This window comes from Haliaeetus albicilla, chromosome 8, assembly GCF_947461875.1.
Source record: "Haliaeetus albicilla chromosome 8, bHalAlb1.1, whole genome shotgun sequence".
NCBI lineage: Eukaryota > Metazoa > Chordata > Aves > Accipitriformes > Accipitridae > Haliaeetus > Haliaeetus albicilla.
In genome coordinates, this window is record NC_091490.1 from 38456568 (window position 1) to 38483475 (window position 26908).

Genomic DNA, 26908 nt, shown 5'->3' on the forward strand with positions numbered 1-26908 from the left:
TTCCACTCATCCGCAACAACAGGCACATAGACCAAAAGAGTACAAATAGTTTTAAGAAGTTTAAGCAGCATTCTCCCGGATTAAATTACTCCTATGTTCACATTTCCCCTCTACTCTGCTCTAAGGGTGAGACCCCCACCTGCAGTACTGTGTCCAGCTCTGGAGCCCTCAGCACAGGAAAGACATGGAGCAGGTCCAGAGGAGGACCACAGAGACGATCAGAGGCATGGATCAGAGCCTCTCCGATGAGGACAGGCTGAGAGAGTTGGGGTTGTTCAGCTTGGAGGAGAGAAGGCTCCAGGGAGGCCTTATTGCAGCCTTTGAATACTTAAAGGGGGCTTATAAGAAAGATGGGGACACGCTTTTTAGTAGGGCCTGTAGCAATAGGACAAGGGGTAATGGCTTTAAACTGAAAGAGGGTAGATTCAGGCTACATATAAGGAAGAAATTTTTTACAACAAGGGTGGTGAAACACTAGCACAGGTTGCCCAGAGAGGTGGTCAATGCCCCATCCCTGGAAACATTCAAGGTCAGGTTAGACGGGCTCTGAGCAACCTGATCTAGTTGGAGACAACCCTGCCCATTGCAGGGGGTTGGACTAGATAACCTTGAAAGGTCCCATGCAATCCAAACTATTCCATGATTCTGTAATTGCCAATTTATATACCATGGTTTTCATCACCAAAGCTGGTCAGGAAAGGTCCCAATACCTTGCCTGAAGTTTCCCAGCCACCAATGAAACCACAACTGCATCTAGCAATTTTCCAATCCACAACTAACTTAGATCATTGAAATGTGATAAGGCTTCCACACATTTCAAAGAGTATTGGGGCGAGTAAGAACATTGTAAAGGCCACAGTAGGAGTAAAATGACAGTGCAACCTTGGACATGAAGCCCCTCTCAGTATGTGCATGCTAGTTTGCAAGCTCACTGCATCCAGGCAAAAGCCCATATTGAAATGCACCCATTCCCCAAGCTCTCCCCACCCATCCCTCCAGCTTCCTAGTGCCAATATACTGCACCTATTGCAAGCCTCCTCCACCATCTCCATTTTGGAGGAAGAACTGGATCTACTGACATGTAGAAAAAAACCTTCCTTAGAAAGACATTGTCTAATCAGCTATTGTGTGACATCCACTATTCCCACTGTTCCCTCTGCAGTGACCAACAGTTCCCTGTGTTTTCTCACAAACTGGCCTTTCTTCGCTAAAGCTGTTCCTAGCTATTACCTCTGGCTGTAACCTCCCTGTAAAAGCATCTTTGCACAAGCACCAGAGGAGGCATTTGAACACTGGGACAAAGCTACTTCAAATTATAATTACTTGTCTCCTTAAAGACAGTAGGGCTGATGGAAATGGTTTTATCTCACCAACTGGACTTCCTGTCAGACAGTTCTGTGGATAGCAGTTGTTACCTTAGCCTGATAGGTCTGCTCAAGCTCCATTTTGTACAGTTTGACTTGCTCCTCATGTTGATTTCGCAGATCCTCCAGAGCCTGAGTCATTTTGGATTCGTACTCCTGTTGGCGACTAGTGTCCACCTCAACCAAACGATGTTCATGTCGTCTTCTTGTTTCCCTTATTTCCTACACACACACACAGAAAAAAAGGGGACAAATTCCCACTTTAGGGTAAACAGTACAAGCAATTACATTCAGACAACAATTAACTATTTCAGTACTAATTATTTAGTGTATAGGAGCTGCAGTACTAAAGGCATTTAAGCCTAAGAATTGCTGCACGCACTAACAGATGCAAGTTACCGTTCTCATTTGGCAGGATACAATTCTTAAAAGTGATCTGACTTAAAAAACAGGTTTAGAAATATCCATATACAGTTTAAGTAAGGACCTGGTTTACGCTACAAAAGTCAAAAGCGGGGGGAGAGAAGAAAACATTAATTTTTACATAGCAAAGAGGGATTCCATGAGCTGCACTACAAACCCTTTCCTTCTCAGTATACATCCTTACATTACAATAGCAGTCTACAAGGAGTCAGATAAAAATGAACACCTTTTGTGATCATTATATGTATTAAAAAAATAATCATTATAGAGGAAAAACTGCATCTTCAAATTTCACTTTTAAACATATGCAGATCTTTCTTTTTCTATATACTGGATGACCTCTACTCATTAGATTTTGATTATGTTAGTAATAAAGCAGCAACCCAAGCAATCCTGAAGACACAAATACGATTTTTTCTGGTCAGAGTTTGTACTAAGAAATTTTCATTTTTAGAGAAGTATGAGTTCTCTGTGCCTAGAACACTGGTCCCAAACCAGTGAGGTAAGACTTACTCATTTATTCATATTGGGCCCTGCAGAGACCTGGCCAGGTCTGAATACATGGCATGAGAAACAAACCATTTCTCCCTTCAGGGCAGGACAAACAACAAGGGAGCAGTTCTGAGTATTGGGAGGAGGTGTGAAGGTAGCAGCAAGGCCATGAGAAGGAATAGCAGGCAAGTGAAGCAAGGCTCACTTTGCATGCCTACACTAGAGTCATAGCAGACTAACACAAATTCAGAGTGACTTTACTAGTTGCTTTGCAGAAATGCTATACATCTAAAAAGAGACTCTTAGAAACATGCCCTTTGACTCACAGCAACATGCTCTGATGTGATCTGGAAGAAGCTTTCCCTTCTGTGGTGAATTTTTACACCAAGAAAACTAGCAAGCAGCAGTCTCTCAGTAACTGTAGACAATGACCCCCCACCCTGAGGCAGCAAAAATATCATGGGGGACTACAAAGTATCAGGTGAAGGGATGAGCTGATCTAGCAGTTCAACACCACTAGAATAAGCACTTGCCACACTCCCAGTCACGATGTCCTAACTCTAATGGAGCTTTGGATCCTTCAGCGAACCAAATGAATTCACTAACCTAAAGGAAACCACTTCCTTTTTTCCTTCGTGTGTTGAATTGGTTCATACAAGGATCGAAGAGCTCCAGGGATGGCTAAAGGAACACCCCCACTTCAGCATAGCAAGCTTTAAGATTAGCTTCTGCTGTCTCATTTAGCTTCACCTTTAGTCAGTAGCAACACAATTCTCCTCAGGAAGCAAAGTAATTTTAAGGCCCTACAACCAAGCAAGGGTCTGTCATTGCAGTCCTGTGCAGCAATCCAACTACTCCAGGCCATGGAAGTGAGACAATGGTCAGTACAACTCAGGGTAAGCTACCTGGTTGGTTTCTTTGCCCTGCTCCAGCCCCTGTCCTTAGCCACACAGCCCTGCGTCATCCCTTAATCCAGCCTGGGCACTCATTTGATTCCGTGGTAAGACATAACTCAGCCACTAAGCTAGCAAAAATGAAGCTCAACAAAAAAAACTTAAGTATTTTACTAGTTAATCAGGCTGATATGGCTTGGTGCATGGTGAGCCAAACATCATAACTAGCATAGGTGAGATGGAGGGCAGAAGCATGTAGCAATTGCTCAGCAGCCACTAATTAAATGAGCTTGCAGAAGAACCAAAGGTCCAAGTTGGTTTCCCAAGATGGAATAAACTGACATAACACTTTGCATCTGGTACAGAGAAAAGGTCATGCTTCCCTTTCCTAATAGCCACCTGTGCGTTCCCACTATTTACTTTATAAAAACTTTGGGCCTTACTAGAACCACTATGAGCCAACTCAACTCACTAAACAGGCAGAAAACTACCCCTCCAAAGAGCAAGGTAATTGCATACTGTTCTTGTCAATGAAAACAGGTTATAGTCATGTCCAACAATCACCAAAGTTGGTTCAAGTAAGGAGCAGGGCCATGCAACCAGGTCCAGAGAGAGGGAACAAGACTTTTCCTTTCCCACAGCAGCCAGCTGCTACATTAGCTCACCTGCCCATGGAACAATACCCTTGTCACTTGGCTCTCATGCCAGCTCCACCACTGATTTACCATGTAACTCTTGCAAAACGTTTAACTATTTTATTACTCAATCCATTTATAGCAACAATAGTACTGATTTTCCCTACCTGGACTAGTTAGTAATGGCTTATAGTCAGTTTGAATAAAAGCTACATAAACCTCAGACTGTAAGACTACTAGGTTGATAATACCTCCTCAAACACATTTTTCCTGAAATCCAGATCCTCTTGCAAGCTCTGGCACCGATTCTCCAGGTCCACACGCATGAGGGTCTCCTTCTCCAACTGCTTCTTAGCCACAGCATGACCATCTTCAGCCTAGTAAAGAATTTTAAAGATAAAAGATTTAATTTTGTCTGGATCCCTGTTTTCCATCCATAATCCCTTTATGGTCTTCATTTGACATCTTTGGACCAATTATTCACAACAACAAATCTAATGTCAAGACACTGATTTTCCTAAAAAAAAAAAAAAAACAACAAAAAAGAAAAAAGTGTGTGTATGCTTACGAATATTTAAAACAAGCTTTCATGTTTGTATACCAGTTATTTAAAACATAGTATTATTTCAATACAGTATGATAATGGAGCTAAGGATTATTAATTCCTCAAGCACAGTATGTTGCATGTTCTTTTTCTTGCTAGCATAGCCCCACTGGGTACTCCAGCATAAGTTTAAAATTATGCAGGATCTTACAAAGGACAACATTTAGTAACCTGATATTTCATGAATATAGAAATACTTACCAGAAACATTTAAATAAAAGCTTTTGACTAGCAAAATTTCTAAAACACCACGTTGCTTTGGTTGTTTTACAGAAATTTCTTACAATTTAGTTTCATATCCAAGAGTGGCAGGCAAAGCTTCAGCAGTAAGCAAGCTGGATCAATGATGTTCAGACTATAAACTAATTGCAAATAAAAATAACAAACTTCACAATATGCAGCCTCTCCTGTGCTAAAGCAAGGAAGCATTCACTGCCATACCTTAGCAAGCTGGGCACGCAAATCGGCCACCTCTGCTTCCAGACTGCGTTTCTCATTCAGGACAGTATTGAGTTCTGCTTCACTTCTGTGGAACAGCACTTCAAGATCCTTAATGCGACCCTGAGCCACAGACAAATCTGCATCTTTCTTCTTGTAGCTGAAAAACAAAAGTTAATTATATTTATACGTGGGTGCACACACATCTTGAGCATGTCCTGCTTACAACTACAGATATTTTGGTTTTATATACATTTTATTAGGATTAGTGTATCACTAGGTGGCTCCTAGAGTAACCTGCAAATGCAGCTAATAAAAGTAATCATAAACACTTCTTGAAACTCACAGTTTGTACCAATGTGTTTTAAATGCATTGCCTAATAAAGAAGAACATACATCATGGGCAGGCAAGGGAAAAACAAGAAGGCAACTCTGACAGTTAAGAGATGACAATAAAGCTGCTTTACACACAAGGCGTAAAGGGTATTTGTTCATCTCACTGCTGCAAAACACATTAATTGCTGAGATCTATCACTTTGGACTACAGCCCCCGAGAAGCAGAGCATATGCATCTCCCAAAGATGCCCATAAGTAACCCCAGTGTTTTGTACTTGACATGGCCAAGCCCATTCTCTAGGATGTATTCCCACACAAAGTAGTAAAGTAATCCACCATGGAAATGTGGTCACTTTTCGGGAATAAACCAGTATGTCTTCAGCAGTATTCATTACAAGCAAACCAACTCTCGTCACTTTAAATGTGATTATTTCAGCTGTTATATCCAACTCACAGAAATCATCAAGGTCATCTTCCTCCTGCCCACCAAGTATTTGTCTACCTTTTCTTCCAACATACTGACTTTCTGCAGCTTCTCTAGGTGTATGTCGTTATGTTATTAGAAAACTGTTTTATGTGAAGTAATCCTTCCTTGCTGCAGTTTAAGCTCACTACTCTAGTCTCACACCACTAAGAATGCAGGGAATGACTTTTTGTCTTCTTCTCTTAAACCATCTTCAAATTCATTTTTCTCCATCCCTTTCCTCAAACTTCTCTTCTATAAAACTGAAGTTTTCAACCTGTGGTCAAGTGAGCTGTTTTTAAGGGCCCACAGAAATAACTTTGAAGAGGAGTCCTACTACCTATAGGCTTTAAAAAGCTCTCTATTTCGTCTGCAACTCCAAACATTGAAAAAATGTTTGCAAAGGAAAATAAAGCTAAAAACCACTGCTCTAGATTATACAAACTTTGCACCCCTGCCCAAATCCTGAGTCCCGGTTCCCAAACTTCTGATCACTTGTACGGTCCTCTTCAATTTCAAATTTGCCCATAACTCTAACAAAATGCAATGCCCAGAGTTATTTTAAAAGAATCCTGCTTTATGGGCTATTGGTGTGCCCTACAGACAGTATTTCTTTACATGCTTCAGCATGATGTGCACCTTTTTCTAACTACAGAATAAATAGACACACTTATTTTGTGATATGCTCTAGCTATGAGGCTCATGTGTTTTCCCTGCATTCCTTGGTGTAGATCTTTGAATTTGTTTTCATTTAACTGTAACCAATTTTTCTTAATCATTTATCCAATCTGTCACTGTGAATCCTGTTCTGCAACATATGTGCAGTGTCTTCAAGCTCAGCAGCTTGCAGGAGACATATAGACAAAACATGACTTCTACTTAAAAGACAGTTATTTAGCAGCAACTAGAAAGTCTTCAAATTAGACTCCAGACACATGCCCCTGCATCACATGTGTCGCATAGTAAAACAAGCCATTATGCATGCGTCACAGACAATCAGACCTGGAAACTTTCTGTCTGTGCAGTACCTAAAGGTCAAATGCCACTTCACACCAAGTATGATCAGCAGTGTATGCTTACACAGCCCATAGATTCCTCCCACCTGCAGAAACCAGGCAGCATGCAAGTATTCCCAGGGAGACGGGAATGAACAGAAGGGTTCAACGTACAGCTTGACTGACAAAGCACCATAAAGAATTCCTGACAGTGTTAAGTAACTTCTGCTCCTTCATGAACACTGACACTGGAAAACACTCCAAGCTGCCTTCATTCACATTTTTATTTGCATGTATAACTTCAGCCTGGTTTATTGCCTTCATGCAAAAAATTGACAGAAGTTTTTACAAAGGTGCAACCTGCTTTTGGGGGTCTCCAAGATGCCTGGAAGTTACAAACAGCAGTCGATGTGTCTGTTGAGGTGTGCCAATGTTCTTCGAAGACACCAGGTTAGGGTAACCCTCTAGAGCTCTTTTTTCCAGAAAGCAGCCAAGTTTGCTCAAGGGAAATATTTCAGTGACCATGTGGGGTAGCAGGCAGAGGAAGCTGCAGCAAGACAGTCACACAACTCAGAGCTGGGATCTTGCAGCTCAAGCAGGAATACCGCTAAAAGCAGCACATGGATGAGGCCTACATGTATCTACCTCCAGGCTTTGCTTGACCTGGGGACCTGTGACACTGGTAAAGATATGAACAGACACTTCATGAACATCAGGACAGGAGACTTTCCTTAACCAGGCCATCAAAAGTTACTTCTGCTATGACTGAATGTGCCCTGATCACTACACAGGTCTGGTTCAGCAGTCCTGTGCACCTCACTACTAAATTAAATGTTCCCATCTATACCTCCTCCACTCATCCCCTCCCTCCGTCAAGCAGTCAAAAGTTTTGTCAAGCAGATAAAGATGCGTACAAAAGCACTGGAAGCTGTTGCATAACATATAGGAAAGAACCATACTTGCTTCAGAATGATATCAGAATGTTTATTTTTACAATACTTTAAACCTAGATTTAAAAATATGTCCCTACTCCCGATAAAAACATCTTTAAACTAAAAAGTTAAGCTGTTCTTTATATCATATAAACAGTGTTAATAACATCCTAAAGATATTTCACTTTTTGTAAAGTGAAACTATCCAACTGTTTTATGAACCTAGGTAGAAACTTGGCTCAATAGAAAAAATTCTAAATTCGTGAGTTGTGTTCAAGGTACTAATTGTACATACATGTATGCATTGTACATGTTGTAAAATACATAGAATCCTAGAATGGTTTGGGTTGGAAGGTCCCTTCAAGATCACCTAGTTCCAACACCTCTCCCATGGGCAGTGACATCTTCCACTAGACCAGGTTGCTCGAAGTCCCATCCAACCTGGCCTTGAACACTTCCATGGATGGGGCATCCACAACTTCTCTGGGCAACCTGTTCCAGCGTCTCACTACCCTCACGGCAAAGAATTTCTTCCTAATATCTAATCTAAATCTACCCTCTTTCAGTTTAAAACTGTTACCCTTCGTCCTATCACTACACTCCCTGATAGAGTCCCTCCCCATCTTTCCTGTAGGCCCCCTTTACGTACTGGAAGGCCGCTATAAGGCCTCCCCAGAGCCTTTTCTTCTCCAGGCTGAAAAAACCCAACTCTCTCAGCCTGTCCTCATAGGAGAGGTTCTCCAGCCCTCTGATGATCTTTACGTCCCTCCTCTGGACCTGCTCCAACAGGTCCATGTCCTTCTTATGCTGGGGGCTCCAGAGCTGAACGCAGTACTGCAGGTGGAGTCTCACCAGAGCTGAGGGGGAGAATCACCTCCCTCAACCTGCTGGCTACACTTCTTTTGATGCAGCCCAGGATGCAATCAGCTTTCTGGGCTGCTAGCACATATTGCCAGCTCATATTCAGTTTTTCATCCACCAAGACCCCAAAGTCCTTCTCTGCAGGGCTGCTCTCAATCTACTCATCACCCAGCCTGTATCCATGTTTGGGATTGCCCCAACCCAGGTGCAGGACCTTACACTTGGCCTTGTTGAACTTCATGAGGTTTGCACAGGCCCACATCTCTAGCCTGTCAAGGTCCTTCTGGATGGCACCCCTTCCCTCTAGAGTATCAATCACACCATACGTGTTTAGGTTGGTTGGTTTTTCACGTTAGAAGAAAAAAAAAAAAAAAAAAAGGCACTTCCCCCCCCCCCCCCCCCAACAAGTCTGATGTTCAATTTCTTTTCAGGATGTTTCTTTCTTATTTTACTGGCATCTTGCAACAAAAGTAAAACCTGTAAATAACAAACACATACAATTCCATCTCCTAGGTTTCACTGCAAAATAATTGTCCCAAGCAGTGTGAAGGTCCCTACCTCAACGTGGTTTCTGTTTCTGAATTTACATTTGAAACCTGATCATTGATTGTAACTTGACTGCTGATCAAATAACATGGTAAAGGATAAAGACAAATATGTGTCTTGTGAATAACACCAAAAAAACCCCACCCACCCTCCAAACCCCCCCCCCCCCCAACACAAAAACAAATAAAAACCACAGGCAGTTTTATGACAACAATGAAGGCAATGATTGGAAAATTAAGATATTTTCCCAGAAGATGTCCCTCACAGGAAACCCTTTTAAGTTTACTTAAGATAAGATTTAGATGCTTCAACTGGGATATCTGCAACATCCATGTTGTACTGGCACACATCACACAAAAAGGGCCTGTGGGAGGTTCATACCATAGCACAGGATAACTGACAATGTCTACAGTACAAGAGACATTGTTCAGCCATCTGAATCCTACTTGTAATGTCAGGAAATCATATATCCCTTTATTCATTTGCAAACTGAATTGAAATGTATAAGGATGCTAACATCTTAACAAACAACTCCTCCCTATCTTCTGCAGATGAATCCGTAATTTGGAACCAAAACTAGTTTAACTCTATGACAAAGCACCCTCTAAAGAAATGACAGTTGAACATGACTTAAAGTTAAACTAGACTTTAAGGGGGAAGGAGACAATACCAGGCTTGCCGATAACAAGCTGTGGGATGACACGCCAAGGTTAGAGGGACGGGGTGCCAGCAAGGGCCTTCAGCCTGTTGCTCTGAGACATGCTGGGTACACTGGAACACTCTGGAAGTTATAGAGATGAGCCAGGGGCTCCTGAGGTAACAGGACCCAACAGGGAAACACAGGTGAAATACCTCAAAGGCATTAAGGTGTGTTCCTCTAAGAAGGTGACATGGCCAACAGCCCAGCTGAAGTACCTCTACACCAATGCACGCAGTGTGGGCAACAAACAGGAGGAGTTGGAAGCCACCATGCTGCTAGAAAGCTACAACCTAGATGCCATTACTGAAACTTGGTGGGATGAATTCCGTGTCTGGAGTGCGGTTATCAATGGCTACAGGCTGTTGAGAAGGGACAGGCGAGGAAGGAGGGGGCAGAGGGGTTGCCCTCTACATCAAGAAATGGATAGATTGTGAAGAGCTGTCTTTCAGCCTACAAGCAGGTTGAAAGCTTATGGGTAAGAATTAGAAACAGAGGCAACAAAGGGAACCTTGTGGTTGGTGTTTACTACAGGCCGCCTGATCAAGGGGAGCTACTGATGAAGCCTTCTTACTCCAGATACAGAAGGCATCATGCTCGCAGGCTCTTGTCCTGCTGGGGGACTTCAACCACCCCGACATTTGCTGGAAAAGTAGCATGGTGAGCTGCACGCAATCCAGGAGACTCCTGGAGTGCATTGAGGATAACTTCTTAAGCCAGATAAAAGACAGCCCTATCTGAGGAGATGTGATACTGGACCTGATGGTCACCAATGCAAGTGAGCTAATTGGTGATGCCATGATTAGAGGCAGCCTGGGCTGCAGTGATCATGCATTGGTGGTTTGCAGTCCTGAGGGATATGGATCAGGTGAAGAGTAGAGTAAAAACAGGATCCTGAATTTTAGGAAAGCAATAAAGACATTGATAAATTGGAGCAAGTTCAGCAGAGACCACCAGGGTGGTCAGAGAGTTGGAGTACATGCCCTGTTAAAAGAGGCTGACAGAACCAAGTCTGACCAGCCTGGAGATAAGGGAGCTTCAGCAGGACCTGACCAGAATAACAGTATGTTAAAAGAAGGAAAATGACAAATGAAATACCAATTTTTCAAATGGAGAAACTCAGACCCTGATAGTTGTATGGGTAGAATTAGACAAAGGCATCAATGAAGAGAAGTAGTGGGCATATGCATAAACACAAAAGAATTTGGAGATTCAGAGTCAGTTTGGCTTTTGTAAAGAGAAGGTAACGGGGGTAAGCAGGAGTAAGAACCCTTCATAGCAGGGCTCTTTTTGGGCAGAGGCGAGGTAAGGCCCTCAAAGGCCATGGCAGATCTGGTTACCACAAAACACTCTAGGTTCTGTAGCATCCATGCAGCCCAGAGGGGCCTTGGGAGACATCTCCGAGTCTGATGTAAAAGACTACCTGGAGCTTACCCTTCTTCACACATCAGCAGCTCAGGAGCACTCAAAATGCAACTGTATTTAAGAAATTACTATTAAATAAAATACAGAACGAGACATTGAACACTGTTACTGTACAACCACATCTTGAATACTGGCTGAAGTTCCAATTCTGCAGCCTTTGTCCCCAAGAGGATACACGAAAATGGGAAAAATAACAGAGAAGGGAGGTAAAGTGTTGACTGAAGGCACAGAGCAGCTTCTGTAGAAGCAGCAACTAAGATGTTTCCACTTGAAAAAGGACATCATTAAACAGAAAATCTTAGGAGATATGAAGAAGGAGAATACAAAAATTAGGAGACAAATGAACAAACAGAACTGGGCTGGGACATTCAAAAACATGTTTTTCTTCATGCAAAGTGTAGGTAAGCTCAGAATCCCCTTGCTAAGTCTAAGAACACTACAGATGGTCTCGGGATACTGGTCACACTATGAAATGAAAACCCATGAAGGCTTACTACACAGCATCCAGCTGGACCTGCGGAAGTCCCTTAGCTGAAGGGAATTGCTGAGGACTGGAAGAGTATTCCAGAGAAGCGTTGTTATGCATGCTCTGTTCTTATACTCTTCTCTAGAAGCCTCTGGATAGATTACCAGGCTAGATGGACCTTTGGTCCAAGCTAATACAAACTGCTTTAGAAAATGCCTTGGGATGCTTCTTGTTGACTTACTAGGCAAGATGATGTCCAATTATCCCAAGCACTGAAAAAACCAGAAAATGTTAGAACATCATTAACATGGTAAGTAAGTTAAAAAAATCCAACATAACAAAAATATGTGCCAGGGCATCCAAACCCCAAGAGTTGAATTTGTACTCACACAGAATACCGGGGTAGTATCATTTGTCAGTATCTGAATAAGTTGCAGAAAGACCTAAGCATAAGTGCTTGCTCTGAAGTCCAGTACCCTGGTAGACAAACCACATTCTTTCCTAAACCATAGGCCCCATCACAAATCCTTGTGTACCAACCAAGGGTCTTGCTGCAGGTTGGTCAGCTGCTTCCCAAATCCATTGGAGTTGTGCAAGTAGACAGCCTCAGGAACAAACTAAGAGCAGGGTAAGCCTCAGGCTCGTTTGGACGCAAACTAGGCCTGATGTCACCAGACCCAACCACACCCTGTGGCCTCCCTGGAGCATAGTCAGTGCCTTCAGGGCTTTCCATGGTCACAAACCCAGGCTTTAGGAGAAAAAAGAAAGGGGAAGTCAACTCTTGAAGCAGTAGGTTAGCTATATTCGGATCCTATAGCTAGAAAAGCGCTGCTAGCCTGTGGCTCAGCAACTAAAATTCAGTTCAGTCTAATACTGAGGAAACATTTCCCAGATATCCTTTCAAGCTAATGTTTTCTTCTACTCTGCCTACTCCAACTATCCCTTTTCTTCTCACACGGGAGACTAGAGGAGAGATGTCTCAAGAACATCTCCTGTCCCAGCAACCCAACCTATTCCAAGCAAACAATGAAGTAGCAATGTCTGGGATCCCTCCTGGCCAGATTGTGCTGGCATCCTTAAGCAAAGTTTACAGAGAAAACAAGAAATACTTCATCATAAATCAACTAGCTAGTCAGAAAAAAAAACCACGAGGGAGAGAAACACTTCATTCCTTTTATAACCACTTAGATGCAAATGAAGGGAGATGCGAGACTTACAGTAGGCCTCTACTCGCACTGCTGGATTAGAAGTAATTTTGTGGCCAATACTGTTCATATACAGGTGATGTACATACTGACAGGCTCAGCAAAAATCTGTAACTCCCAAATCTTATCTACTAAAATAGGTACCAAAATTCAATCAGAAGCAATAAAATAATTTTGCCACCACATATATTAATTTTTAAATGAAGTTTCAACTGTGTTTGATTACAAAAACTCCCTAGTGGGAATAGAAATAATGAATTACACTTGGCTTCAGTAGCCAGTTTATTAGGCCAATTCTCTTCGATGCAGACTGAACAGCAGTTTTAAAAACATAGTTGATACAAGTTTTTTTTTCCAGCACACTTACATTGTAGCTTCATGTGTTTTCAAGGCAACAGGGCTTCCATATTCCCAAATTGCTCAGGGCCACCCTTTTCATTTTCCTTTATTTCTGCCATCATTCAACACAGTGAACCAGACGGTAAAACTGATAATGTTTAAAAACTAACCTTCCTTGGATGGGTCAACTCTAATCTAAATCAGTTTCTCAATCTAGTTGACCAACCAGCTGCACATGTGCATGCTCACATAAGGAGAGGTACAACAGGACAGAAGCAGGCACAACCAATTGTTTCAGCCTTTAGATGTCTGAATTGCTCAAATCACAGTATATTAATATTATATGTACAAAAACATTTGTGTATATACTGGTCAGATTATCTGCTCTGACTAGCTGTACCAGAAAGCTGAGGAATTTCCCTCTGACAAGCCTGTATCTTCTCATTGACCTCAATGCTTCCAAAATGCATTTTTAAGAAGCATCAGTAGTATCATTCCCATTGCCCATTCTGATTTAAAAAAAAAAAAAAAAAAAAAAAAAAAAGTGTCATGGAGAACTTCCCTTACCTTTTATTGAACTCCTCAAGTTCCGCTCTCAGTTTTCCTATTTCAATCTGTAACCTAGCCCTCTCTTTGGCAGTTTCATCCAGAACTCTTCGAGCATCAGCCAGTTCAGACTCGTAGAGACTCTTGATTCCACTCACCTAAGGAGAAAAAAGCATTCAGATATAAGAACACCCCAAAGACTAACTATCAAAGAACTGAAACACAGCACTAGGTTTCACATAGCTTTCTTTGAAAAAAGGGTGTATGATATGATTTCTGTTGTTTAAGAATGTTCTATATTGAACATTTCCAATTAATATGCACCTACAATTAGATGCGATCTAGTCTCAAAGACAAGATTTACTTTTTATTCCCAGTAGGACATAACAAAACATACTACATTTGAAGCGTGCAAGTCTTCCAAAGAGATAAACTGAAGCAGATCAGTACACCCTACAATCCCATCTTAAATTATTTGCCTTCGTTTCCAATACTGCTGCTTTGGGAGATTTTTTTAAACACTTAAAGACTTCTTTTGTGGAATACAGGTCCAAAGCCCCATTTGACTCTGCTGCTCTTGCACTACAAAGCTAAAAAGAATCTGAAACCAGATGAACTACAGAAATGTGAACTGCTCAGATGAGCAGTCCTGTCCCCTACCTCAGAGGACAAGGATCTACAGACCTCTCCCTGTCCCAGCTCAATATATTACATAATCAGCCATTCACACTGCAGCAAGGCACCTCAAAGTCTTCCAGACCTTCATTTTTTTTAGAATGCAAGACTATTTGAAAGGTATATCAGATAGCTAAAATGTCAAGACCATATAAGATTGCTGCTATTGCTTCTATGAAAGAATACCAGAACAAGTATTACTAATGTAAATTCAGAAACAGAGCAATAAGGGGTGAGAAGAGCCAAAAGCAGAATGTACCAACTTTAGGAAGAGAAATTTCCTAAGAAAGTGTAAAATGTAGAAACAAGAAAGCAAACTGTGCTATTTCTAGGAGCGCCTATTTCAACATCGGAGTGGCACCAATGACAGACTCAACCATCTGGTCTTCAAAAAGACTGATTAAAAGCAGTCAGGATATAATTAAGTTCCTGATAGACTATATTCTCATAAAACTTCTGAAATTAACTAAAATGACAGTATGAGGGCTGAGAAGCCTTAGTTTACAAGCATACCACATACCAGAAACAACTTGGCTGTCTATCCATGCAATCTTACTTCTTTTGTTTATAGAATTAATTCTTTCAAGTTTTATTCGACTTGTTTTGTTTCTTCTCCATAGCTGATAGCCAGAGGCTGTCTACAGCACAAGCCAACACAACTCTACGTTATCAGTTACAAAATTTAGGAAGTTCTACAAAGAAGTCTACCATAACTATTCTAAACTCTTTCATACAGCACTCTACAATGCCAAGAAAAAAAATTGGAGACTTTAAGTCTGTAAAGCCTTTTATTATGGATGATCCTTGAGTGAAACTACAGTATTTGCAAATTGCAATATAAAATACAATTGCCCAAAGGTCAAGCACTGATTCTGCACCATCAGGTACTACACCTGCAACACTCCTTCTCTAATGCTGGCCCTTCTTTAGACGATCTGCCCTTCAACTCTTAAATATGCTAAAATCCTTGCCCTAGGACATCTACCAGGAATTTGGGGCTGTATCACTGCAGGTTCAGAGAGACACACTAAATCACAGTGCAGGACACAAGGACAAATCCCTTCCCAGTATTCCAGGGCATAAACTGGAATTGCACGTCAAGGTACAAAGGAAGAAAGCCTTTTTCCCTAGGTTTTTGCGAATACTGTCACAAAAAGGTGTTGCTGGTGTGATACAACAGGCAGAAAATAATTTATGCTTTTGAGGCATTACAGACAATACAGAGTTTAACACCACCAAAACAACAATATTCTGAACAGAGAATGAACACTTAATACAATTCCTGTGTAGAGAATATAGCTAGATGGAACTAAAAATTGCATGACAAATTGCATGATGAAAGTCATTTCAGAACCTGTTGGTAAAAAGATAACCAGAGATTGTGCTTCTTAATTAGAAAGGACAGATTCATTCATGGCATAACCAGTTGTGGTAGCTTAGTATGTATTTTTCTACTGCAGCATGTTAACCTCTTCTCTGCTCTTACTCCAGTAACAAACATGAGAAGGAAACACACAGGTCCAATTCACAATCCAAAGTGTTAGTCAAAAAGCACTTCCACTAGAATTTTAAGCTAATGTACTAAGCAGACAGAAAAAACTGAGACATAAGGACACACTGCAGATTCCAGCACAGGGAGGCAGCAGACAGCTGGGAGCTGTAACACCTTCAATTCGGGGGGGGGGGGGGGGGGTAAAAAAAAAAACACAACACAAAAACAAAACAACAACAACAAAAAAAACCCCACAAAAACCAAACACCACCACAGACACAAAACCCCTAAAACCCCACAAAAAGCCAACCTTGCCAGAAGCACCCTTCTACCCCAGCACCGAAATTCTGGAAAGCGTTTCTGTTCCCTGAAACCATCACCCCTCAAACTCTGTTCTGGTGGAAGGAACGTAACTTAGTCTTAACTTAGTCTACTGACTCTGAAAATCTCCAGAGAAGTACAGTCCCAAAAGTGCCTCTGTTCTGTGTACACATATGATTTTGCTTTGTTTTGACTCTACAGACACTCTTCTGCCCACTCCCTTTTTTAATTACTTTACATTTGCTACTCAGTTTGGTCTCTAGTACAGTGACACTTCCAGCCATTCTTAAAAAGATGCTGCTAAACTAAAGCAGGACCTCCTGGGATAAGCCTCACATACCCCTTCTGGACAAAATAATAATAAAAAAAAAAGTCAATGGGAACAACAGCCAGTATCCACAGCAACAACAGAAGTTGAACAAATGTACCTGGCAACTGTGAAGCCTGTCTCTGGTTCTTTGTCTCATCATACTTCTGAGCAGAGTGCCACCAGACACTGTCTACCTGTCCTTGAACACTCCCAAAGAATACTGGAGGCAAGAGATAACCTGTCTGACTATGTCTTCCATTTTTTGCCATCTTCTATCAGTAGAATCTATCAATTCAAATTCCTTCCTTCATTTGTTGTTTCTCATAATTTTGCTTGGGTTACCACAACCCATTCTCAGATGTGGGGACCAGGAGACAAAGATACAAACTCATCTTTGAAGCCTATGCCAATCCTTCCAGTGTAAGGCAGTAAGAAGAGCAGCTGGTAGCAAATGGTGAAGGGAACAAGTACAGAGAACGAGGCAAACATACAATGATTCTTCATTCACATATACTCCCAGCTTCTGAAAATTTTAAAAAAAAAAAAAAAAATAAAAAAAAAATCCTGAGCCAAAAATTGCTTCCAGGCATCAAAACCCAGTAGTCACCAAATACTGTTAATTTGTCTAATCCTTTTGTAAATCTCTTTAGCTTTTGGTTTCCACAACATCAGAGAGCATCATACAAGCACAACTGGTGGATTAAGACCTACTGCTTGATAATTTCATTTCATGCCTTTAGCTTTTGTGTTGTGAGAAGTGCTGCATATTTGCTTCCTGAACAAATGTCTTTGTTTGGACTCATGACTTATGAGACCGCAGGTTTCTTCTCATCTCTCTTCCAGATTTGCTCCTGGTCAGAAATTATTCTGCTGCTCTGCTTATCTTTGTCACCTTTTGCTTACACAATTTTTCCAGGCTCTAGATGTTTTAAAATGGGTTAAGAGAACTGCAAGCAGTATTCAGAACACAGAAACAACATTGATTTACACAGTGATTATTGACCATCAGCTACAAAGGAAAACTGGGACATTACAGGAGATCCGAGAGGCAGAAAATGCAGCAATTCTAACAGGTTTCAATTAGCCCAAGCTGTAATCCAGGAGGTGATACCTGAGCTATATTTTCATATGCTAAGTAGTGAGTGCCATGGAGTGGCTAATCCAGGAAGCCACAAGAGAGAAAGCAACTCTTCACCTAGTTCTCAGCAGCACATAGGAACAGATTTACCAAGATACTGTCAAGAACCTCAGTTGACTTGGTTTCAGCATCCTTGCAGAAGCAAGGGAAGACAAAAGAAAAAAAATAAAAAAAAAATCTAAGACTTGCAATTGTTTCAGCATGGCAATTAGGGAACACTGAGGTATTTGTTAAAACAAGTACAAAAAGCAGTTAATAAAATCCTTCTAGAAAGCAACATATTGGATAAACACATCATCACAGGCTAAAAAGACTACGTATACAAAATATTTTAAGATAATCAAAACAAGAAGGATATGAGACATAGTAAAGCATTTTTCAAAAAGCTGGTCACATACAGATGAGAAAAATAAAATTGATTGTGACGTCTGTTAATCACAATACAACATGGCAAGCCAAAAAATAAAGTTTGAAGAACAACTCATGAATGGTGTATAAAGTAATTACTCTTGCTCTGCTCATGAAAAAGGCATACGTGAGAGTCTATGGCCCTAAGTCGATTAGTTTATGTAGAACCACCACCTAAAATAATGCAGTGAAAACATACCCTCTGGTGTTTTCTTTTTTACTTATATTTGCACTAGAGAAATCTTCAAGAGATTTCTGCACTTAACCATCAGTTGAAAGTATCATAGAACAGATCAACAAAACAAGCAGTAACAAACCATCACGTTTAGAAAGTATTAACAGCTTTCTAAAGCCCACTTTTTGAACTATATCAATCAGTACGTTATTTAAGCTCTCATTTAGAGTTCACTTTGTACTAGAAAATTAGAAGATGGCTTACGCGATACAAGTTTCTAAAACAGAAACTACTTATCACTAAACTCTGAAGTCCAAGGCAGTACAGTAGATATTCACCTGAGGAACAGAATTACAGGGCACAAAACTAAAAGTCATACTGATATAGAATCAATATTACTTGTGTAAAATAAAAGTTTTGCAACCTACTGGTCTTTGGCTCAGTCAACCAGTGAGCAGGTATTCATGACAGATCCGGTAAACGAAGAGAAGTAGCGGGTACACGTATAAGCACAACATAGTGGAGAAAAAACAGTCACACAGTATGGCTTTCTTTAAAGGGAAACAGTGGACAAGGGAACAAGCACATGAACAAGGGTTTGAAAAGTCAACAAGCATTCAGAAAGGGAAGATTGAGCTAAGTCAGTCTGCCTGGACTCCCAAAAGGCTTGAACAGCTTCCTCCATGAAAGGCCCCTACAGAGGCCATGCAGAGTCCAAGCAGGCATGAAGAAGAAAAAAAGACACAGAGACATCACCTTCCAGGAACTGAGGTGAGGTTGATTGGCCTGTAGTTCCCTGGATCTTCCTTCTTGCCCCTCCTGAAGATGACATTAGCTTTCTTCCAGTCTTCAGGAACCTCTCCTAATCATCTTTCAAAGATAACTGAGAGTGGCCTCACAACTATATCAGCCAGTTCCCTCAGCACTCACGGGTGCAACCCATCAGGTCCCATGGAATTATGTCCAGTTTGTTTAGATGTTCCCTATCCTGATCCTCCTCTACCAAGAGTAAGTCTTTCTTGCTCCAGACTTTCCCTCTGGTCTCAGGGGCCTGGGATTCCTGAAGGCTGGTCTGACCACAAGAAGACATTGAGTACATCAGCCTTCCTTATATCCGAGTTTAGTCAGGACCTCTTTGCTCATCCATACGGGTCTCCTGCCACCTTTGTTCCATTTCCTGATTGTTGGGATGGATGACTCGTGAGCTTGGAAGAGGTTACCCTTGAATATCAACTCAGCTCCCATGGACCCCTTTTCTCTCCAGGGGTGTAACCCATGGGATTCTTCCAAGCGGAGCTCTGAAGAGGCTAGTCTACTCTCCCAATATCCAGGGTTGTGGTCCTGCTTTTTGCTCTGCTCCATCCTCTAAAGATCCTGAACTCCACCGTCTCATAGTCACTGCCCTGACCTTAACATCCCTGACCAGTTCTTCCTTAATTTATTAAGTCCAGCAGAGCACAAAGACAAGGGCATATGAGGTTTCTTCCAGTTGACTAAAGGAGGCCTTGTTTACCTCTTCTTCTTGATCAGGTCAGTAGCAGACACATACCACAATGTCACCCATCTTGGTCTGCCCACTAATCCTGACCAACAAGCTCTCAGCTAGCTCATAACCTGTCCTTAGGCAGAGCTCCAGGCATTCCCACTGCTCTCTCACGTAAACAGCAACTCCCCCTCCTCACCTTCCTGAAAAGCTTGTATCCATCCATCATACCACTCTAGTCATGTGAGCCATCCCTGATCCCAATGGGGTCACAGTTCTGTAACTGCCCACAGACTTCTCATTCCCCATTTGTTCCCCATGCTGCACATACTGGTGTTACAGGCATTTCAGAAAGGCACCCAAGCATGATGATTCCCCAGGAAGGGCAGGAGGGCTTTCCCCATAAGGCTGTCCTGTAGGCACTTCCTTCTTTATGCACCTTTGCTTGGGGTGTTTCCATTTAATCCTTTTTCTGTTGCTTTCTCTTCTGTTCATATAACCCCAGGCCTTTTGCTTGTTTACCCCATCCACCACTTCCTCACCTGATCTTACCTGAGAGGAATCTCTCCCTGCCTCATCATTCCCAGTTTAAAGTTCTTCTTAGCAGGCTGATCAGCCCTGTTGGCAAAGATACATTTGCCCTGCTTAGCCAGGTGGATCCTGTCTCTTTGAAGCCGTCTTCAATCCTGAAAGGCAGTTCCATGGCCATAGAAACCAAAATCCTTTTGCCAACAGCAGTTGTGCAATCCAGAGTTGCTCTGCAGGACCTGCTCAGCCATCCTCAAACCCTTCCCCCTCCCCACACCCCCTAGGCCCCCATGCCATTAACAGTCATCCAGAGTCATGCAGTCACGTTTGATACTTTTCAGATGGCCCCTGCCAGTGTTGCTGGTGCCTACATGGAAGAGCACCAGGGATAATAGTCATACAGCCAAATAAGCCTCAGTAGCCTCTCTATAATGTCCACAATGGAAGTCCCCAGGAAGCAGCAAACCTCCCCAGATAACAAGTTAGGCCAGCAAACGGGTTCCTCCACTCTGAAAATGTAGTGTGTCGTCCCCCCCATCTGAAGGCAATGGAAGAAATAAATAAAGCTAAAACCTCAAAACAGAGTTCAGCAGGAACCAGAAAACAGGCTGCAGCCTGATCCACTACATGTCAATGTGCACCCAAGCCTAACTCTTCCTGCACAGACCCAAGGTGGACACCCTACAAATCGCACTATGAATGTGCTTTCACTTTTTTTCCTCTTTAGCTGGCAAAAGAGCCTGCATGTTTGTAATTGGGCAACACAGGGGACAAGGAAAGGGAGCATGTGGAGAACAATAAAACAGAGATGTTTCCATACCACAGTCTGAAAGGCAGGCAGGACTGCTGGATGCTCTTTAACCTAACAACCTGTCAACAAGCCCCCTGTGCAGCAGTTCAAGGATAGACACATGAACACAGACCCTCCCACAGCAATCACTTGAGAAAAGCTGCAGGACGTCACTCAATGAAGACACAGGGAACATGCCAAGAAGGCAATTAACCTACACGCTAGGCAAGAAGCATGCCTGTCCAACCACAAGTGAATCCAGACAAATTTGATGATGAAACATTGTCCTGGCTTCGGCTGGGATAGTCAATTGCCTTCCTAGTAGCTGGTACAGTGTTATGTTTTGGGTTCAGTACTATAAGAATGTTGATAACACACTGATGCTTTCAGTTGTTGCTGAGTAATGTTTAGTCTAAAGTCAAGGATTTTTCAGCTTCTCATGCCCAGCCAGCAAGAAGGCTGGAGGGGCACAAGAAGTTGGGAGGGCACACAGCCAGGGCAGCTGACCCAAAGTGGCCAACAGGTATTCCATACCATGTGATGTCACACCTAGTATATAAACTGGGGGGAGTGGGGATAGGGGGATCACCGCTCAGGGACTAACTGGGCATTGGTCAGTGGGTGGTGAGCAATTGCATTGTGCATCACTTGTATATTCCAATCCTTTTATTATTATTATTGTCATTTTATTATTGTTATTATTATCATTATTAGTTTCTTCCTTTCTGTAGTATTCAACTGTCCTTATCTCAACCCAATTTTTTTCCCCAATTTTCTCGCCCATCCCACTGTGGGGGGTGGAGTGAGTGAGCGGCTGCTCACATGGTTAAACCACGACAACCGTTAATCTCATTACCGTGCAAAACATAAGTGTATTCCCACCAGGTGTGGCTCAATATGTTCTTATTCAACCAGTTGTGGACTGCCAGTAAGCCTTGCCTCAGACTTGCCAAGACCATCAGTCAAATTCTCAAGAACAATGAAGATGTGTGTTGCATATCACCTCCCAGATGATGTCTATAGTGCCAGAAGACCATTTAACCCCATGTCTTGGGGGCTACAACTCTTGAGTGACCCACCATCCACAGGAGCATCTGAACATGTATTTTGCAGATGCCAACTAGGCAACACCAGACCTACATACCCTGGTCACAACAGTAGCTCTGGTTACTACACACAGTGCACATGAAAGGCACAGTAGCTGCAGTACTGGCAGGTAAGTGGAGACCAGGTGAGACCACAGTGAAAGTTCTGATGGCTGTGACATACGAGATTGCAGCCACCTGCAATCACACCCACAGAGCTGCAAAAGACATAGGTGAAGAGGGTACCCCTTGTAGAAACTGCTTTTCTCACAAGGGCAATTGCTGTCAGTGGGTGAGACTCCCAGGGATCTTACCTTTTTTTTTCCCCCCTACCTCTTTCTGTGGGTGAGAATAGTGGGATGTCCTTAGAACAATGTAGTAACCCCTCCCATGCCCATCAAAACATCTTGTCTAGAAGGCTGCAATCATAAGCGCTGCAGGGGAGGGCAGGGAGTTAGTAGAAAGGGAATTGAGGAGAGCTCTAGGACTCTCTTCCTCTTAGGCCTTCCAGTATTCCCCCTCCCAGCCTCACAAATTAGGTTATTGTAGTAGTGACCCCAACACAGTGAGAATAGCATCAGTCATACACTAGGGAGGCAGACAAACAAGGGGATGAGCTAAATTTCTCTTCTGTCATAAGCTAAGCTACACAAGGGGATTCATGCAAGACAGCAAACAAAGAATGAGGACAATTATAGGTTCCCCCAGCTACAGAGGCAAAATATTTTTTGTATTTTTCTGAGGGCTTACTGTATACATTTTTACTTCTCTAGAGGCCTGTTGCAAACAAGTAAAGGTAGAACAGCATTGGACAGGGTTAGGAAAAGCAAGGAAAAGGGCTATAATTAGTAGAGAGCTAAAGATGAATCTCAAGTTCTGCAAAGTTCCTGATCTCTACTGTTAAGAGGTGGCAGCCCTGTGTTCCTCAAAAAGAGCTACAGGAGTTATTTTGTTCCAAGGCCATGATGCAGCCATGGTCTGTAAAACTAAGGAGATTGCCCAAGAGAGAAGGAGAAAGTGGCTGCTTTCTTCTATCTTCTGCAGATTGGTGATTAAAACAAGGAAAAAAGAACATCCTGATCAGCTAATGATTAAAGAGCCTCTAGCAGAACAGTGACTATGGTCCTTGCCTGAACAGCATCAGCAGACCTTCTCTCATCTAGAAGATATTCCCCTAAACCAGAGCTTTGAGAAGATCAGAAATGCCAACCCTTTGTTCCCGTGCATACAGGGATGAGGGGAGGGGATGTCAGTAATGGTCTCACCCCAGCCCCTTTTTCAGACATGGTCACTGTGGGCTACTGGAGTGACAAGCAACGGACAAACATCTCTCTCATGATACATGCTCTTGTCTACTGCTTGCCATAGCAATCCTCAACCTCCTATTTGCCTTAGATTATGGACCCATCACCTGCTCTCAAGGCAAAAGTCTCAGGTGTTAACATAGAGCCCACTGGTGAGCAGTCACTCCTGCTTGCCATACCACAACATGCATCATTCCATCTACCACAGTGGCAGATGGTGTTCCCTGCCACTACCAGAGATAAGCCAAAAATATTAGAATATTTAGACAGCTAAAAAAAAATAATTTTTTTTTTAAATCTGAGTCAAATTTACACACAGTTGAGGATAACCAAGGGGAATTTTCATCCTGAACACCCTGGGAAAAGAAAATAGTCTATTTTAAGCATGTAGAGCTAATATAAAGATATGATGATGTAGCCAGAACAGTAAGCCAATATCACTGGACGACGCTTAACCGTGCTTCTACACAGAAGTTAGAGTTGCTTTGGGGTTGTTTGGCTTTTTGTGTGGTTTGGAGTGTTTGTTTTTAATTAATATTTTATTTCATGCTAAGCCTAATCATTTCATGAACAAAAATTCTAACAGCGTAACAAGAAAACTGAACTGTCAGCAGAAAATCCAGTTTACTAGAGTGGTCCTGAAAGTGAAAGGACAGGATTCTCCCATTCCAGTAAATCGAAAATGTGACAGTCATCTTAAGTTTTACTGCTCCCAGAGTCCTAAACCAGTCCACTATCCTGCATCAAAACAATAAGACTACAAAGTCTCCTTTTCTGGACATACTTAAAGAATAAATAAGCTGTCTTAAAGCAATGGAGAAAGCATTTAACAAATGTGGTCCAGAGACTAGCTGAAGCATCTTATATTGTCTCTGAAGTGTCAAAGAGCAGCTTGAGGAATCCTGACAAAGTTTTTCCTAAAAATTAGGACTTTTTTGACGTCTAGAAGAAAAGTTAAGAAGGAAAGCTCAAGAGCAAAGTAAGCAAAATATTTGTATCAAAATCCTCAAGTTTATTTTCCGATTACTGCATCAGAGTATTTTTCCAGAAATGATAACACACAGAACTGCTATTATGAGTTGGTTTATGTTCATATTTTAAAAATATGAGATTATATCTATGTTGCCTGCTTGTCCTGTTCTTACTCTTGTTACATGTGTGCTGTCAAGAGAATTACATTCTGCCTCTTACATTTAAAACACATACTCCTTCTAGCCTCCAGCAATCTACAACTTAGAAGCTCCCTGAACCAGACATGGTTATTTTGTTTATAGCATGATTTCACACAGGACAAGTGATGTAGCCATGTTTTATGTTTAGAAATATCTAGTTATTTTGAAAACATTAAAGTTATATCATTAAGTGGTACAAAGGGTCTTTAAAGGTACTTCAATCCCGGATGTACACTGATTGCAGGTAGGCCAACCACTCCCCAAACAAGACGCTATCATATCTGGTGTGCTTAAACTAAATTAATTCAAACCCTCCTCCTACCACCCCTAGCATCATCAAACCAGACCCTTACAGGGGTGGGGGGAGCCTACACAGTGGCATAGCAATCCATTGCATCACACAAGTTACAGTAAAGGCTGTTATCTTCAGGCTTTCCACAGAAGTTTAACTTCATCTCGGAGGTGGGACACCTCTGTAGATTGCCTCCAACAGATGGAGCAGAGGGGGTTTGGACTGGTACAGGATGGGTGGGACTGTCCCCAGCTGTGTCACTGACTACATCCTTCCTCCATATAGGAAGGAGAGTCCTGGGGGAAAGCGGATACAACAGAAGAGGGAAAAGCAAAACATGGCTTAGCAAAAAGGATCAACCAGTTTTGCCTCCAAGATCACAGGAGGCAGATCAGAGTAGCTCACACTACAAGGATTTGATTCCTAGCATTTGCGGAGCCTAAGAAAGATTTCTTCCGGTGAGAAGCAAAGTTAGTCTAAACCCTTTCAAATTTTTCATCTCATCACATCAGCCGTCAGGATAGGGACCGTAAAGAAAAAGTAACACGCAGGTTGGCACAATTCACAGGACGCGTGTGCTCAGCGTGGGCTCCAGTACACCGAGAAGGCGCAGCCTGCACGGGGGACAGACTGACTACAAACTACAGCAAAGAACCAGCCCGCAGCGGGTGAGACCTACACGCAGACCCAGAGGACCCCCCAGAACGGTATTCAGTGCTGCGAGCCCTACCTGGAGGGAACTTGCAGGGCACCGTGCGACTTCAACCGCCACCCTACCGCCAGAGGAGCGCCGCGCCCGCCCCGCCGCCCAGAGCCGCTTCCCGGCACGGCCGGCCGCCGCTAGGCACGCCGGCCCGCTCCCGCCACCGGGGTCCTTCCAGGTGTCGAATTTTCACTGGGTGACGATCCCGGCCTCAGCCGCCTTTAACGTGTTACCGGCAGCCTCTTTGCCCAACGTCGCGGCCCGAGAGCTCCTGACAAGCCCCCGAGGGACCACACAGAAACTGGCGGGAACTGGATCTCCACAACACCCCCCCCCCCCCACACACACACACCTCCGCCCGGCCCCTCCGCCAGCTCTCGCCCTCAGCCCCGAGCCCCACAGCCGGGCACTGCCAAAACCCACTGCCCCGGGGCGACCCTCGCCCCGCGGCCAAAGCCAGGCGAGAACGGCGCGGCGGGACGCGCATGGCGCCGCCGAGCCCGTGGCCGCGCCGAGCCGCCACAGCGCGCCCCGCGCTGGGCGGGCGGAGGCGCCGCGCGGGAACGGGTCGGCCGAACCCCTGGGCCGCGGACCTTCGGCCCGGGACGGAGCGGCGCAAACGCCTCCAACGGGCCGCCGCCGCTCGCCCTCCCGCCCCAGAGCCGCGGGCGAAGGCCAGCAGGCCGCCTCGGGCCGTACCTCCCGGGTGGTGACCTCCTCTTTCTCGGAGATCTTCAGCAGCAGCCGGTCATTCTCCAGCTCCAGCGCCCGCACACGGTCGATATAAATCGCCAGGCGGTCATTGAGCTGCCGCAGCTCCTCCTTCTCCTGCAGGCGGGAGATGCGAGTCGGCGACAGCGGGGTCCCGCCGGGGGTGCCGCGGCTCGGGGTGCCTGACATGGCGCTCAATTCGCGGGCAGGCGGGCAGCGGGCTCATTCAATCCAGCCGCACCGGGGGAGGAGGGAGCGGTAAGATGGCGGACATCGCCTCCCCCGCCGCCGCGCCGCCTGGGAAATGAAGTCTCGGCGCCGCGCCGCAGGGCGCGCTGGGAGGTGCAGTCCGGGCCGCCCTCCATTTTGTGCGTTGCGGGACGCGCGGCGAGCCCGAGCCTGCTCTTCGACCAGAAGCGTAGCTTGTGCCGCGTATTAAAAGACAAAATTAGGCGGCCGTGAGAGCGAGAATAGCGCAGGGAGCGAGGGGCCAGTCCTGAAGACAAGATTTTTTATTTCTTTTTCAATAAAACCTGGAGGGACCAGAGCTACTGACCAGGATCATTCCTCACATGCTCCTCAGCTGTCAGCGGCTGCTCCCGCTCCTGCTCGCAGCCCCAGCAGCCGTTCGGGTGTTGGTGGGTGCGGGTCAGTCACCCCA

General features: G+C 43.6%; 1 protein-coding gene across 1 annotated transcript in view; it reads right to left on the reverse strand.

The window, feature by feature from the left end:
• The window catches only part of LMNB2 (lamin B2), a 39185-nt gene extending 12672 nt beyond the window's left edge, over positions 1-26513 (reverse strand). Inside the window, exons 1-5 of the mRNA XM_069789970.1 lie at positions 26236-26513; positions 13682-13818; positions 4853-5009; positions 4059-4184; positions 1416-1586 (exon numbers count right to left, since the gene is read on the reverse strand). Of these exons, the coding sequence (XP_069646071.1) occupies positions 1416-1586; positions 4059-4184; positions 4853-5009; positions 13682-13818; positions 26236-26436 (792 nt within the window). The 5' untranslated portion in view covers positions 26437-26513. The remainder of the gene's footprint in view (positions 1-1415; positions 1587-4058; positions 4185-4852; positions 5010-13681; positions 13819-26235) is intronic.
• Positions 26514-26908: the final 395 nt, after the last annotated feature.